Source organism: Ovis canadensis, chromosome 7 (genome assembly GCF_042477335.2).
Source record: "Ovis canadensis isolate MfBH-ARS-UI-01 breed Bighorn chromosome 7, ARS-UI_OviCan_v2, whole genome shotgun sequence".
Classification (NCBI taxonomy): Eukaryota; Metazoa; Chordata; class Mammalia; order Artiodactyla; family Bovidae; genus Ovis; species Ovis canadensis.
In genome coordinates, this window is record NC_091251.1 from 102463951 (window position 1) to 102479730 (window position 15780).

General features: G+C 36.7%; 1 protein-coding gene across 8 annotated transcripts in view; it reads right to left on the minus strand.

Moving 5' to 3' along the window:
• The window catches only part of CEP128 (centrosomal protein 128), a 456691-nt gene that overhangs the window by 248706 nt on the left and 192205 nt on the right, over positions 1-15780 (minus strand). For all 8 annotated transcript variants that reach the window (XM_069595215.1, XM_069595218.1, XM_069595214.1 and 5 more), the window contains 2 exons: positions 11899-12075; positions 7724-7783 (listed from right to left, as the gene is read on the minus strand). In XM_069595215.1, coding sequence (XP_069451316.1) covers positions 7724-7783; positions 11899-12075 — 237 coding nt within the window. The remainder of the gene's footprint in view (positions 1-7723; positions 7784-11898; positions 12076-15780) is intronic.

The following is a 15780-nucleotide window of genomic DNA, read 5'->3' on the forward strand; positions in this document are numbered from 1 at the left end:
CTATTCCTTATTCCATTCCAATCTTTGGCCTGTTGTTAAAAGAGAATACCAAAAAAAAAAAAAAAAAAAACTGTTTTATCATAACAATACTCCTACTGGTTCCGATAAAAACAGAATAAGAAAAAATTATCTGAAACAACGCAATAATCAGGTTTGATCTGTGTTATGGACTGAATTATACTTCCCTCAAAATCATGTTAAAACCCTAACCAAAGACACAGGGACTTTAGGGAAGTAATTAAGGTTAAATGAGGTCTTAAGGGTACTGTCCTCTGAAGAAGAGACACTCTCTGACTCCTAACCTTCAGCTCTTCCAACCATGGCCTTAGCCCCCACATGAAAGATGACTGTCTATGAGGCAAGAAGTCTCACCAGAAACCAGTTCTAGCACTGAGTGACCTTGGAATTCTAGGCCACAGAACTGTGAGAAAATAAATATCTATTGTTTAATTCACCCAGTTTTCCTATGGCAGCCCTAGCCAACTAATAAGACCTATGGCTTCAGTTAATTCCTGTTGAGCCTTTATTCGACTGCCATACAAAATTAAAAACAGGTCATAGTTAGATGCTTGTTATGAGTTGAGTAAGTATGCACAATATATTGTTAATCCTAGAAAACAGATTGATTTATGGAAATGTAACCAACCAATAATCAATTGGGAGAATCAGAGTTTGTTAGAGAAATACCCATTACCTTTCATTGAGTATCTTGGAGAAACAGCTTGGAACACAGTACAGGAATAACTTCACCAATTCCAAACAATAATTAGATGACAAGGCTATAAATCACAGTGCAAACGCCATTCTATTTAACTACTCACAAGAGTATCTTACAGATTACATAATAGGCTCATTTATTTAACTATATCAACAAATATTGCTAAGTAAACAAAAAATAGGGCAAAAAAACTTTAAATCAGGTTTTTGTTTTTTTTTTACCTTCTTAGTTGACAGCTTGCAACTAGGTGGGAATATTTTTATGTATCTAGTAAAACAATCATAGTGATATTTTAAATCTGTATGAATCCTCCAGTGAGACTTAGTGGAATAATATACCAGAAGTCATTAAGGAGTGACTCAGAGCTAAAAATAGAAAATTCAAATAGAAAGATTATAGTTGATAGAGTTAGCAATAATATCAGGAACCATAACTTTGCTGCTTTTAACTACCATGCTTCCTTCATTAGAAGAACCAGAGATAAAAAGGATAGTTAATTTTTTATAATGTGCTAGGTTACCAAAATGAGAATTAACCCAGAACTGCAAATTAAAATTGAAATCAACCTCAAAATGTAACTCTTTCAATAAAACTTTCTACTTTTTTATTTGGTTTGAATATCACCTAGAAGAAATATACCTATATTTATAGATCATTTTAGAAAATACAAAATAATTCCGCCAGTTAAACTGAGTGAGTTCCCTGTGTACGACCTAAGGATATTTCCACCATAAGAAGATACCTGAGTATCTGTATCACATTTTGCTGTTGACACTGGACGAATAAAATACTAGATGATCATTTGCAACCTTCAACAAGAATTAAATATGAGTCCAATGACAAACCTAGACAGCACTTTAAAAAGCAGACGTCACTTTGCCGACCAAGGTCCATCTAGTCAAAGCTATGGTTTTTACGGTAGTCATGTATGGATGTGAGAGTTGGACTATAAAGAAAGCTGACCGCTGAAGAATTGATGGTTTTGAATTGTGCTGGAGAAGACCCTTGAGAGTCCCTTGGACTGCGAGGAGATCCAACCAGTCAATCCTAAAGGACATCACTCCTGAATATTCATTGGAAGCTCCAATAGTTTGGCCACCTGATGTTAACAACCAATTCACTGGAAAAAATCCTGATGCTAGAAAAGAATGAAGGCAGGAGGAGATGACTGGATAGCATCACTGACTCAATGGGCATGAACTGGAGCAAATTCCAGGAGACAGTGAAGGACAGGGGAGCCTGGTGTGTTACACTCCATGGGGTTGTAAAGAGTTGGACATGACTTAGCAACTGAACAAAAACAACAAAACTTCTCATAATAGTTTTTTTTTTAATCCACATCACTAAAAAGAGAATATTCGCAAATATAAAGTTTATATTCAAGTATAGGTCACACAATCAGAATAAAAAAACAGTGGCCCAGAGTTCAGAGCTCCAGGTTCCCAAACCCTTTTCAGACACTAGCTTTATGTCCTTAGGTAAAACTCAAAACTCCCAGGGTCTCTTTCTCATCTACAAAAATAAAAAGTCAAACTTCACGATCTCTGAAACTGCTTCAGTGACACTATTTCTAAAACAGTAGAGAAAAACAAGTGCTTGTCACCTTATAGAACATCAGTTCAGTCGCTCAGTTGGGTCCAACTCTTCGCGACCCCATGGGCTGCAGCACGCCAGGCTTCCCTGTCCATCACCAGCTCCCGGAGCTTGTTATACTACAGAAGATATGATTCTTTGGGATGATGTGCATGTGTGTTCAGTCATGCCTGATTCTTTGCAACCCCACTGACTGTAGCCTTGCCAGGCTCCTTTGTCCATGGAATTCTCCAGGCAAGAATAGCAGAGTGGGTTGCAATTTCCTCCTCTAGGGGGTCTTTCTGACACAGGGATGGAATATGCATCTCCTGCATTGGCAGACAGATTCTTTACCACTGAGCCAACTGGGAAGCCCCTTTGGGATGATACCAAATAGGAAAATCCCTGAATAACTTGGAAGCATATTTTTTTATATATTGATATATAACCTTATAATTTAAATACTATTGATCAAATAATACCAGTTTGAGATCTGATATATTTCTGAAATCTAACCTGCTTGTTCCTTATTCATTGGTGATAGTTAACCTGAGGAAGTAAATGCAGTAGGAAAATGCAGCAAGTCTAAATGCTTTCTTAAAAAAATAAAAAATAAATACTACTTATTGATCATTTAGCCAACCCCATGGTAAGTACTTTCTCTGCATCTAGGAATATTTCATCTATCCCAAAGGAAAGATCTTTGGGGTGCATATTCAATACATTAACTTCAGAAGTGCAATGGGCCCTGAATGGCTCACAATTAAACAATCCGGCAGTCAGAAGTGCTTTACAAAGGAAAGGAACACTCTGATAATAAACATGCCCCAGGGGCTCCCTTGTACTTGAGGCGTCCAATTCTAACTTTCCCTTCAGGAGCCCCAGAGAAGGAAATGGCAAGCCACTCCAGTATTCTTGCCTGGAGAATTTCATGGACAGAGGAGCATGGAGGACTACAGTCCATGGGATCACAAAGATTCAGACATGACTGAGTTACTTACTTATGGTAAGCATTAAAGACGCAACAAGGACTAGGATAGACACAGGTGTTCCCACAGAAAACTTACAGATTAGGAAACAAGAAAAGAGTAAATGGGAATTTCAACACAGTGGGATAAAGGCCAAGAAGGAAAAGAGCTCCATAGCCAAAGAACCATATCAATTCACCTTTGTGCATCTTCAGAGAATAATTAATACCAGCCTCCCAGAATTAAATGTGCTCTGTAAACAAAAGAGTCCCAAGGCTCTTGTCTTGTGATGAGCAGCAGCTGACACCAGCTTTTTTATTTACTATTGTAAACCGGTAACTTAAGATCTGAGATCAAGAGAGATGCCTCCAAGTGGTGTGGGTCCATCCTGAAAGTGAGTGCCTGCTGGCTCTACAGCTGATGACCTGTCCCTGTTTTCTCACTGAAGGTGTCTTTGCTACTTCTCATTTCACTCCATGATTTGAACCTAAAACTCTGATCTATGCCTTTGTCCCTGCTTCTCTGTAGGCCTTCCTGTTCAAATGAAACTTTCTGGATATTAACTCCTGTAGTGGAAACTCTTCCAATACTTCTGCTAGCTTGCTACCTAGGACTGTGCATACCTATCTATTCCAATACCAACACTGACTGGGGTCTTCTAGTCTGAATGGAAATCCCTGGATGTCTCCTTCTCCATCAGCCTCTAACATGACATTAAACATCACTTACATATTATTATCAAAATATTTCTTGAGTCTGTCCCTTCCAATGAATTGCTACAACTTCCTAAATTACCTCAGCCAGAGACCTGGGTCTCACCAAAGACCTCTTAACCGATCTTCTTCCTTTGGTCTTCCCACCTGCAATCCACCTTTCACATCACTATCAGAGTGATGCTTCTAAAATATGAACATATGGTTCTCCTGTTCAAAACTCCTTCATGGTCCCCCACTAAATGCAGAGCAGACCCAACCTTTTAAAATGGCATACGATGCTCTTCTTGATGGATCTAAACTCTGCCTCCTTCTGGAGCCCCATCCTTGATATCCTCTGTCTCATGTTTTCACGGTGTATGTAATACTGCCAGATCACTTGGCGTTTCTTGGCATTTATCATGCTGGTTCTCTTCCAGGCCATTCCTACGATTGTTTACTCAGTATGCATATTCTTTCCTGTTTACCTGGCTGGCTGCAAGATCTATCCTTAGCATCTGCCTCCAAGGCAGCTTCTGCTTCCATTACAGCACTTACATCTAACATTGAAACCATCTACAGAAGTGTCAGTTTTTCTAGGCAACATGTTCCTTAAAAGGAAGGATCTTTTTTTAAAAAAACATTTATTTATTTGGCTGAGCTGGGTCTTAGTTGTGACATGTGGGATCCAGTCTCCTGACAGGGGATGGAACCCAGACCCCCTGTATTGAAAGGGTGAAGTCTTAGCCACTGGACCAACAGGGAAGTCCAGGGATCATTTCTTAATTCATTCTCATCTTCACAACATGTAATACAGTACTGAGGCATAGTAGCTACTTAGTAAATTCTCAGTTAAACTGAATAAAATTTAGCCTCTAAATGCTTTGTCAGGGTTTTTTGACAAAAACAAATTCCCTGTCTATGGGAACGCCCTGCTTTACTTAAAAACCATCTCAACCCTCTTCCTCTCTGTCATGCATTATTCTTAGATTCACTGGTTATTTTATCTATGAGCAAGGTCCAAATCTTAGTTGGGTTTCATGTTTATGTTATGTTACCACTGCCAACAAAGAAACAGGAACACAATTTCCACCCAGTCTAAGTTCTAGAATTAACACTAAAAGAAGAAATTCATTTGGCAGATTTATGAAAACAATTACAAAATGCCATCAGAGGTCCTTCTAATACTGCAAGACATCAACATCGACTAGCTGAATAGCAATTCTACTTTCCATATAGCTTTTGTCCTTTGATTTCAGATCTTATCTTCAATACTTATAGGGCTGTCCAGTCATAGTTCACGGGAATTACAGTACTGTAGCCCATCAATAACCTGAGCCATCTTTCTAGTAAATAGATTCAATTCCTCCTTAGTCAGTTGGTCAGCGTAGTACTGCTTATCACGACCTTTTTACACTGTGGAGCTATAGTTGCCTCATGCAGCATTAAAACTTGTCTGATCGGAAGTTCAACCCCATTAAATGATAAGGGAAAACAGCTCACTCGCTCCCGAATTAAAGAGCTATGATTAACAGTCATCTCTGGCTCTCAAAATTTAACTGAACAACAGCAGTGAAAACTTTCTGTTCAGAAACGATAAAGATTTTAACTTGAAAGGAAATTCCAAGTACATTGCTCTTGTTGTCAGAATTGTGGACTTGGGAAAAGAAAAGAAAAAAAGAGAGAAATGCTTTATTAATGCACAGCAAACTTTTAGCTAAAAAATTCTGAGACAGCAAAACATGTATATTCTAAAATTTCTATGCCAGCAGCATAAATATAAGTCAGGATTGGCTTCTATAAAAATGGTGAGGTACACACAGGATCACTATATTGAAAGCATGAGAGAAAATTTTATAAGGTCAAGTAAATTTCAACATTCAATCACAATACTGTTAATTTCTTATTAAGAATTTTTTTTAAAAAGAAGCTTCTCTAATGACTATCTGGTTTCTAAAGTAAACTCTATCTCGTACCACCTCCCACCTGTACCTTACTCATAAATCTCAGGGCCATATCCCTGTTGACTCAAATATTCACCGTTTTGCCACTGTTATACTTAGCCAACTTCTACATATGTTTTGTACAACTGAGTTTAAATGTATTTTTGCAGAAGCCTTCTCTGACATGCTGGCAGCATCACACCCTTCCATTCTCCCAACACAAACACCATAGTTCTTCCTTCTTCTGTATTCTCAGGTCAATGTTTACCTATCTCTATACCAATATAACTCACATTAAGGATTTCAAGGATATCTAAAATTTGTTTATAATTCCATTTTCCCTATTAACTTCCATGGCTTTCTAACACCTATCCCCAATGTCTGTACACAAAAAATACATGATCAATAAATCTTGGCTAAATGAACAAGATTGGCTATATTTAAATGTTAATACACATAATTGTGGGCTTCCCCTGTGGCTCAGATGGTAAAGAATCTTCCTGCAATGCAGGTGACCTGGGTTCAATCCCTGGGTTGGGAAGATTCCCTGGAGAAGGAAATGGCAACCTACTCTAGTATTCTTGCCTGGAGAGTTCCACAGACAGAGGAGCCTGGTGGGCTGTAGTCTGTAGGGTCACAAAGAGTCGGACATGACTGAGCAACTAACTGATACTGATACACATAATGGTAAGAATGTTCATTGTGAATCTGACATGGCATGTAATCCATTCGCCCCTTCTTTACATCAAAAAAGAAGTAAAAGTGTCAGTCACTCAGTCATGTTTGACCCTTTGAAACCCCACAGACTGTAGCCCACCAGGCTCTTCTGTCCATGGGATTCTCCAGGGACAATACTGGAATGGGTTCCCGGCCCAGGGATGGAACCCACATCTCCCACACTGCAGGAAGATTCTTTACCATCTAAGCCACCAAGGAAGCTGAGAAAGTCACATATCTTAATGAAAACCTCACTTTGCTCATATTTTTAAATAAGGATATTGTAAAAACTTAAAGGTTCTTTCATGCAAAAAAATCCTAAGATGGAATACAATTGGTGAGGTTTATAGTACAGTTGGTTTTCGTATAGAATTTAAATGGGATGGAAGATTTTAGTAACTTAAAGCAGAAAAAAAGCTATTCTAAAAAGGAATGCAAGTGCTTAAGCATTGATAATTTCATAAACAGATATCTACAGATATCATACAGATATCTATGATCACAATGTTCCATATTTAAATTAATGAATTTCCAGGTTGACCTGATATATGAAGACAGCTGAAAACTATCCCACAGTGTAGGAGAATCTTTTTGCTAAGATTAACAAATTCTTCAACATTATTTTTTGTTACCTTCCATTACATTTAAATCATGATGTCAAAGAATCATGAAACAATCAAGTTATCTTCAGAACACACAGTTTACCCTTCCCATTTTGTAAATGAGAAAACAACACACCCAGAGAGGTGAAGGATTTGCTTGAGCCACATAGATATTTGGCAGCTTTGAGCTAACACTCCAGAACCAGAATGTAAGTATATATACACGTAAATGGGGACTGGTTACAGCTTCCCTGACTTTTGTGCACCTCAGCTTTCTCTCCCAAGGAAAAGGTAGAGGAATTTGTCTGACAATTAAATTTTAATATTTCAACAGTTTTACTCTCTCATTTATTCTCTCATTCCATGCCTGTATATTTAAGCTAATTTTAAAATATTAAACTATTAAGGCTTTCATATGTTTAGTTACATGTCAAAATACATGACTAGGACAAATAGGATGCCTTGAAGGTCATAAACATGATGAAAGCTTTAGGATTCCAAGATTAATTACCTTGCTCTCTGCTAACCAGCGATGTGGGTCATAATTAATATCAGGACTAGATGAAAAAACCTACAAAAAAAGAGAAGTCATCTGTTAGTGGTAGGTACCTCCCTGAAATAAATTTACATAAATGAAGATTGTACACCATTATATCCAAAAGTTTAGTCTCTAAACCTAAGGGTTTAAAAAGAAAGTTCACAGCAAGTATAAAACCAGTTCCAAACTAGTATTTATTTAATGCCTATTTATTTAAGCATGTATATATGTATCCATGTATGAAGTATATATTGACACTAATATTTAGCTCACATACACACATATGAATCAACTCTCAAGTGCTACTACTGCTTGAATCTCTGAGGCTGATCCATGGAGTTCTGCATGGCAAGCAGCCTCACTTACACCAGTTTACTTCATTTTTGTGTCTTTTCCTCAGTCTTGTTCCAGATAATGTATTTCACATTGAGTTGGATGTAATTACATAAAACTTAATTCTTTGTCTCATTTTTCCTTCTTCAATTTTATACTATGAGGGCTATTTTGTCTCATTAATGGTTTTTATAAAACTGACAGAACCTAATTGATATAACTTTACACCAACATCGCTTTATAATTCATGATGGTAACAAAATTCTACAATAAATAGGTTGTCTACACTAGATGCCCTGAGTGCCTTCACACCAACTCATTTATAAAATTAACAGCTAGTTCTGCTGTATTACTGATAAAAGTGTACCCAGTTTGTCAGTGACTTCAAAATTTTAAACACAAACCATTTTCTCAGTTCCTCCCTTCTTTGAACTTTGTGCTACCCATGGAATTTTTGCATCAGTTTTTCCTAGAAATTTTCTGCTTAAAAATATCCTATCCCTCTGCATGCAATGTCTGTTCCTATCTTCAAATACTTCTACACTTCTCGATGTGTATGCACATCACTCCCCTAAGGAACAGCATTAGGTAATTCGTTTAGACATATGATAAATGTACAGCGAGTGCTGACCACATGCCATGCACAAGAGTGCTGTAGTCTTATATAACCTTTCCATCATCCCTTTTTCTCATTATCTAGATCTCACTCAATTCTCATGCCTTTCCTGCCTTTTCAATGGATTTTTCTTAATCTCTCTAGTTCACAGTGCTCTTTCCTTTTCTACCTCTCTACTGTGTTGAATATTTGTAACCGTCCATTTATCATTGATTATGTTATTCTGTATTACTCTTTTTCATTGACCTATGTCTTCAACTCAAGTCTTCAGTGACCTAAGATACAGTACTCAAGATTAAAGACCAAAATAATTTGAGATAAAACGTTTATATTTTGCAACATGCTTTATAAATTTATATATAGTTTAGTGTTTAAGAAAAGTCACTTAATCACTTATAAATGGTGTAACTTAATTTTTCTCTAAGCTGCAGGTTATCATCTATAAAGTGAGTAAACTACCTCATGAGGCCAGGGTATAAATTGAATAAAATGGATGTTAGCACAATATCAGGCATACAGAACACCATTATCACTTCACTACTAACTGCGTATCAAGATGCAACTATCAATAAATACACTTCAAAGTCTATTATGACAAGAGCACAAAGTCTATTAAGATAACAGTTATTTGTCCTAAAAAGATTAAAGAAACAGAAGCCATACACTTGGCAATATCAGTACATTATAAAAAACTCTCTGCATAATAATGAGAGAAATCATTAGTTGATCCTGCTATACACTTAGTATGTACATCACACTATGATGTACCCCTTCTATATCTTTTTTATCTTCATAATAACCCAACTTATAAATAGGACATGATTTCTTAGAGAGAATAGGGATTACATAACTCATCCAAGGTCATACATTAGCAATTTGGAGAGTTGCAATTTGAATCTACATCTGTCTTGATCCAAAGGCTATCCTCTGCATGCTCTACAAAGAAATGAATACTCTGACCAAGTGTTAGGGGGAAATCTCTAGAATTACCAAAAGCTAAAACACTGTACCTTTAATTCAGACACTTTCCTAATTGTTCTGTAAGCGTCTAACAACAGATTTTCAAACACTGCATGCACTTACTAATGTGGAATGCATAATAAATATGGTGGCTGAAAAAAGAAACTATAATTAGAAATAATGCCAACATTCCCAAAGACTTTTCACAGACTCTTTTGTTGCATATCTCTTATTCAGTCCATTCCATAATAGTCATTTCTACATAAAATGGCTGAAAATTTCATCAGCAATATTTCAAAAATCAACAAATGACCAAGAATGATTGGAATTACTTCATTTCTAAAAATATTTTACAAAGACCACCAATCTCACCTACATCTCTGGTACAAAGCAAAAAATCAATTTTAATGAACACTTTGGTGGTTTCTGTGAGCTTAGAACAAATGTTATGTTCTTGAGTATTCCTTTTTTTTTTAATAGGAATGAAACAACAAAAGTTATTAATGGAAAAAGATCCACAATAAAAAAAAATGCATTCTTAAAAAAACTCTTACAAGAATTTCCATTCTCATAGATTAACTTTCCACCCATCACTTGGACTTGAATTAGTCTTTCTCCAGGTAAAGAGGTATAAAGACCCATTATCACCACATTCTTGAAAGCCTATTAAAGAACAAGGTACTTTTCATAATAGGATGTTGGAAGGATAATTTGAATCTTATAAATAAAATATTGAAGCAATGTGCAACATACACACCATGCTTTAGCTCGTAATTGACCCGTTTTAGTCTGTAAATAACATGGTTTATATATAATGCAATCCAAATGTTTCTATTTTTATATCTCTACTTGACTGAAAACAAGCCATTCTGACATAAATTCTTAAACACAGAATAAATATTCGATAGTTAATCTGTGAATCTTCTAGATAAAATTATGATTTCAAGGATTTAAATATATGTAAATAAGTTCTAAATAAAAATAAAGCAGTATTAAGCAAGGAACAGAATAAACGAGAGTTATAACAGGACAGAAAAAGTTTTCCCCTAAAGCCAATTACTTCTCGTATTTGGCTCACAGTCCTCTCAAATTGACATCTGAACTTTAAAAAAAAAATGTATACAAAAATATATACTGTAGGAATTCCATCAACTTCACCAAATTCTGCCAGTTGAAATATTTCCTTTAAAGCTGAATCCTAAAGCACAAGTGTAGAATATCATTTTATGTTCTTGAAAACATTATTTAAGAAAAAAAAAAAAGATGGGTAGAAAGAACAGGGAAAAAGAGAGCAAAGTAGTTTAGGGAAAAATATTTTATTTGAGAAAAAAGATGAATGACAAAATATTGGAAAAGGTTTAAAAAAAAACCTTAATGCATAATACAATAATTTGAATGCTGTTATAGCATCAAATGAAATAACTACAGGGGGAAATGATGGGCTAAACTATAATGTACTGTGGTTATACCACACCAAAGCACTGCAATGCTCTTTGTATATAACTTAGCAGTACTAGGACCTAGAGTGTAAGGAGGTACTTACTTCAAGGAATTAAGAATATCCATGACTACTGTTTTTATTTATTATTTCACTAGGACTACAAATTTAGTGGCAATAACCCATTTTAGAGACAGGAAAACTAAATAAAATGCAATTTGTTTAAACAGGGAAGGCAAATAGCATGGTAGATACTTGTTTAAGCTCCAGAATTAGACACCCAATACTTGAAGTCCTAATTCTAGCTTTAGACTAGATACATGGTCAGGGACAAGTTACTTATCCCCTCCAAGTCTTGCTTTCTCTTGCCTAAAATGGATTTAGTGTGAGTATCTAAAGGACAGGGTGGTTTCAGAATAGAGAGAGAACGTATATACTGTAATTACAACAATATGTGTAATATAGCTAGCACTCAATAGATGTGAACCAGTAATATACCAATAACAATAAAAATGATAATAAAAAATTCAAAATCCAGGCTTCTTGACTTGAAAGCTTTCTCTTGTAAGACATTTTCTTTTACAGAGTGACATACAAGCAATTCAGTGGAGTAACAGCATACTTTCTTTCACCATGACTGTGCAATAGATAAAATAGCTCATTCTAAAAAGTGTAAAATGTAATTTTGTCCCATAAAACTCTCTGAAATAAAAATGTGACAACCAGGTAACTATGCATTAAATCCTATTATAATTATATATTAGGAAACTAACTGAAAGGCACATGGCAACTCATAATTACTTTCAATTTGTCCATTGAGTCCCTGGAGAACGTTTTACAAGCTGCATCAATTTCCTTTCCTATAACCCCAAGGATGGATTCCTGTTCAGTCTCCAGACAAAGAAGTTGATCCTTGAGCTGCAATCTGGCCTCTTCCATCCTCCTACGGTGTTCTTCTTCATTGGTTATATGTTTTTCCTAGAGGCATTGGTAAGAAATAAAATCAGAGGTTAATTATTAAGTGAAGACAAGAAACACATGTTATATCTGTACAACGAACCTAAAGAAGCAATATTAAAAAACAGATCTGACTTTGTCCCTTGACTTTACCAAAATAACTTATTATTCTTCCTCATTAACTGATGTCAAGTAACAGAGAATTCAGAAGTACAATAATGAGTGAAAGAGCGAGCAGATATGTGATAAAAAAATACTACAGTAATTCTGCTACCAAAAGAAAAAAGAAGTTTTAAAAAATCCTTCACCGTTTTAATAACACAGTACCATTAATGGATCAGAGTAAGAGCCAATGCCACAAACCAATTTTGAGTTTTCCATAAATATTAGTAAAACACTAGAAAAGGCAAAACGTCAAGTAAGTAGGTTTCTTCATTTCAGGGGAAAAAAAAGTGTTACTACTACCTTTATCTCATCAAAACACCATTTCAAAAGATCTAAGTTTCCAAACTCAGTCATACTACATAAAGGCTTTGAGTCATGAAAACTTGATAGAGCTAAGAAAGAGCTACTTTTCAAGTAAGTAAATATACTTCATGAAAAGGAGATTCTCAAGAATCCTGTAAGAGATTACAAGTCTTGGGGACGGCCCCTAGTCAAAACAACTCTCCACCATTAGGGTTACACAATTTCATTAGAAATTTGTTAGAGACATTCAAGTGGTATTGCACAAGGTTTAGAGGAAAAGAACAGAATTACTAGAATTGTAAGGATAAACAGCGGACCAAAAAGTCACGATGGCTGGCTAGTTATGCCTTCAGTCACCACATAGTAGCCTAATGATCCTCACCTACCCTAGGGAACACAACATAAGCAGGAAGATTATATGGTCAACCAATCAACTTGAATTTAAAGTAACAAAAGGCTTTTTCAATGAAAATTCATCATGAAAGACAGAATGGTATTTGAGCAGAATAATCACAGATGAATTTCCTAGCATTCAATTTACTTTTAAAAAAATGAATGAAACACTCTCCCTACAAAAGAACAGTCATTTCACAGCCTGTCTTCTGCTCTTCTCTCCCGCTTCATCTCCCTCCTTTCCACTCTCTCATACCTGCAGCTTCTCAAGAACACCTACATGTGTCCCCTCTAGCCGCATCTCATCTGAACAGCTCACTCTGAAATTGTGTTATTTCAAAATGGAGCTAGCAGCCCTGAGAAGGCGTTTACCTTCATCAGTACATCTTCCTGGCGAGGAGCTCAACTCTGTAGACTTAGGAGCTGGAGTTCCACTGCATTCTGGTCCTCTGATGCAAGTCATCTTTCAGCAGTAGAGCATATTAAGCTCATAAGAGACTAGCAGACAGACTAAATATCACTCAGTTTACTGCATTCGTTTACATTGAGAACCGTAACTGCCATATGGATCAGAATGCTCACGTCAGCGTAAACCAGCATGTTTTCTCCCTGTAGGCCAATCTAGCTGGGAAGGCAAATTACAATCAGAATGTTGCTTAATGAACTGGAAATCTGACCAGAGGAGTCTGTTTCATGAAACAACATTTAAATGGCATCACGCTAATGGCAGCCTGGCATGTCCAACTACATGTCAGGGCTTTCAAATCACAGCAACAGGAGTGTTCCATTCCCTTGCGTAGAGTTCGGATGGAGACTGTTCCAGTATATCTCCCTTTCTCCTTTGTCCACACTCTCCCTCCTGATGGATATGGTATCTTTTCAGATGATGCTCTGCTAAGTCTAACTTCATCTACAAACCTTTCACAAAAATTAACATCGTGGCCTGGCTCTGACAATAATGGATTATTTCATAGTTTTTTACTAGAAAGAAACCTTACTGCCAAGTCCCTAGTTGAGGATACTTGCCTCTGTATAGTTATGTACCTACCCACCTCTGCTTCTTATCTTTCAAAGTTTCTCCTTCAAACCCCAATCTCCTTTCATTTCTGATCTCCCAATGTAGAAGGTTCCCAGAGTACATTATGTACACCATAGTTTTTTTTTTAATGCATTAAGCTATAATAAAATGATTTGGTCATGCATCTGTCTCCCTTAAGAAACTGATAATTTCAGGAGATCACAAAACATATTTACAGCCATCTTCAAAATCCTCCTCTTTGCTAAATAAGTGATTTAAACATTTTTGAAGACAAACTCAACACTGTAAAGGCTATCTCATCAGTTACCGTGCAGATCTATACACTCAGAGGCCACTGAGATGCGCTAGGTTTCCTCCATAAGACAAAGTCCTCCAGTCAAACAGGCTGCAGTGTTCCCGCCGCAGGCCTGTGGCGTGGTGTTAATAAGGGAAATAGTCTATCAAGGGTGGCTGACATACTTAGGGAACAACCGTTCATACTTTAAATCCACATGATTCACAATAATGTTCTAACTGATTTTTCTTTTCTCTTTTCCCTCATGGAGAGCATAGACTTTTCTGTGCTCTCTGTTACTTGACTCATTAAAAAGAAGACAAAACTATTTCCAGATTTTTATAGTCTTGAGAAATGCTGATCCTGTCAAAAAGAATCTACAAGTTCAAGCACTTTAGCACAGGCTGAAAATTTCATTACCCACTTCGCTATCCTCTGCAAGACAGCATGCCATGTCTAATCTCCCTTTGAAGTAAAACTCAGAGAGCTACAAACTCACATGAACCTTAGTAATAAGTGGGTTCAACTACCTGCTCTTTCAGGATCCCCTTCTGTGACATTTAAGACAGATGGTCATGCAACCCCTACCTACATGACCACCTCAGGTTTTAAGGAAAAGAGGACTTGACACAAAATCTTTCCACTTGAGTCTAAGCGCTATACTCAAAAATTAAAGCAAATAAGTGAATCCTCCACCCCTATTAAATCTTCCACTGTCCGGGTAAAGGTCTGTGTTCTTTTATTTAATTAGGTTTCAGATGCTGCACCATACTAGTTCTCCATCCTTTCTGCATGTCTTCCAAGACCCTAAATCTAAGAGTTATAATAAATAAGCTCTTCCACTCTGTACATAAGCAACTGTAATTTAATTTTTTCACTGGTTCTATAAATCTTTATGGAACGCCTACTATGGCAATACACTCTTCTGAATGTCAGGGATAGAGCAAATGAGATAGATAAGCCACCTGTTCTCAGAGAGCCAACAAATTTCAGCACTTCTGTTTTATCCCAGTTCTTCTGCCTTGAGAATATCAATTTGAACACTAACTGTGACACCCAAAGAATTAGCTGTTTTTCCCTGTTTCATGTTTTGAATGCGGTGCGCGTGTGTGCTAAGTCGTGTCTGCCTCTGTACGATCTTATGGAATGTAGCCTGTTGGCTCCTGTCCATGGAATTCTCCAGGCAAGATTACTGGAGTGGGTTGCCGTGCCATCCTCCAGGGGATCTTACTGACCCAGGGATCAAACTCCGTGTCTGTTATGTCTCCTGCATTAGCAGGTGGGTTCTTCACCATTAGTGCCACCTCAGAAGCCCACCATTGGGGCAAGTCCAGCTATTTCTATGGGAAGAAGTTAAACTGGTTGACATTAACTCAATCAACCATCTCACTGGGGCCACATAAGTTAATAAAGGCAGATGGCAATATTTAGGCACTATGATGGCTATTCTGTGGCCTTCTAGTGAAATTAGAGGGAGAAGTAATTCTACAACAACATGAACCAAAAGCTACCATATTTCTAGAGAACCAGAAGTAAAACAAGGTATTTCAGA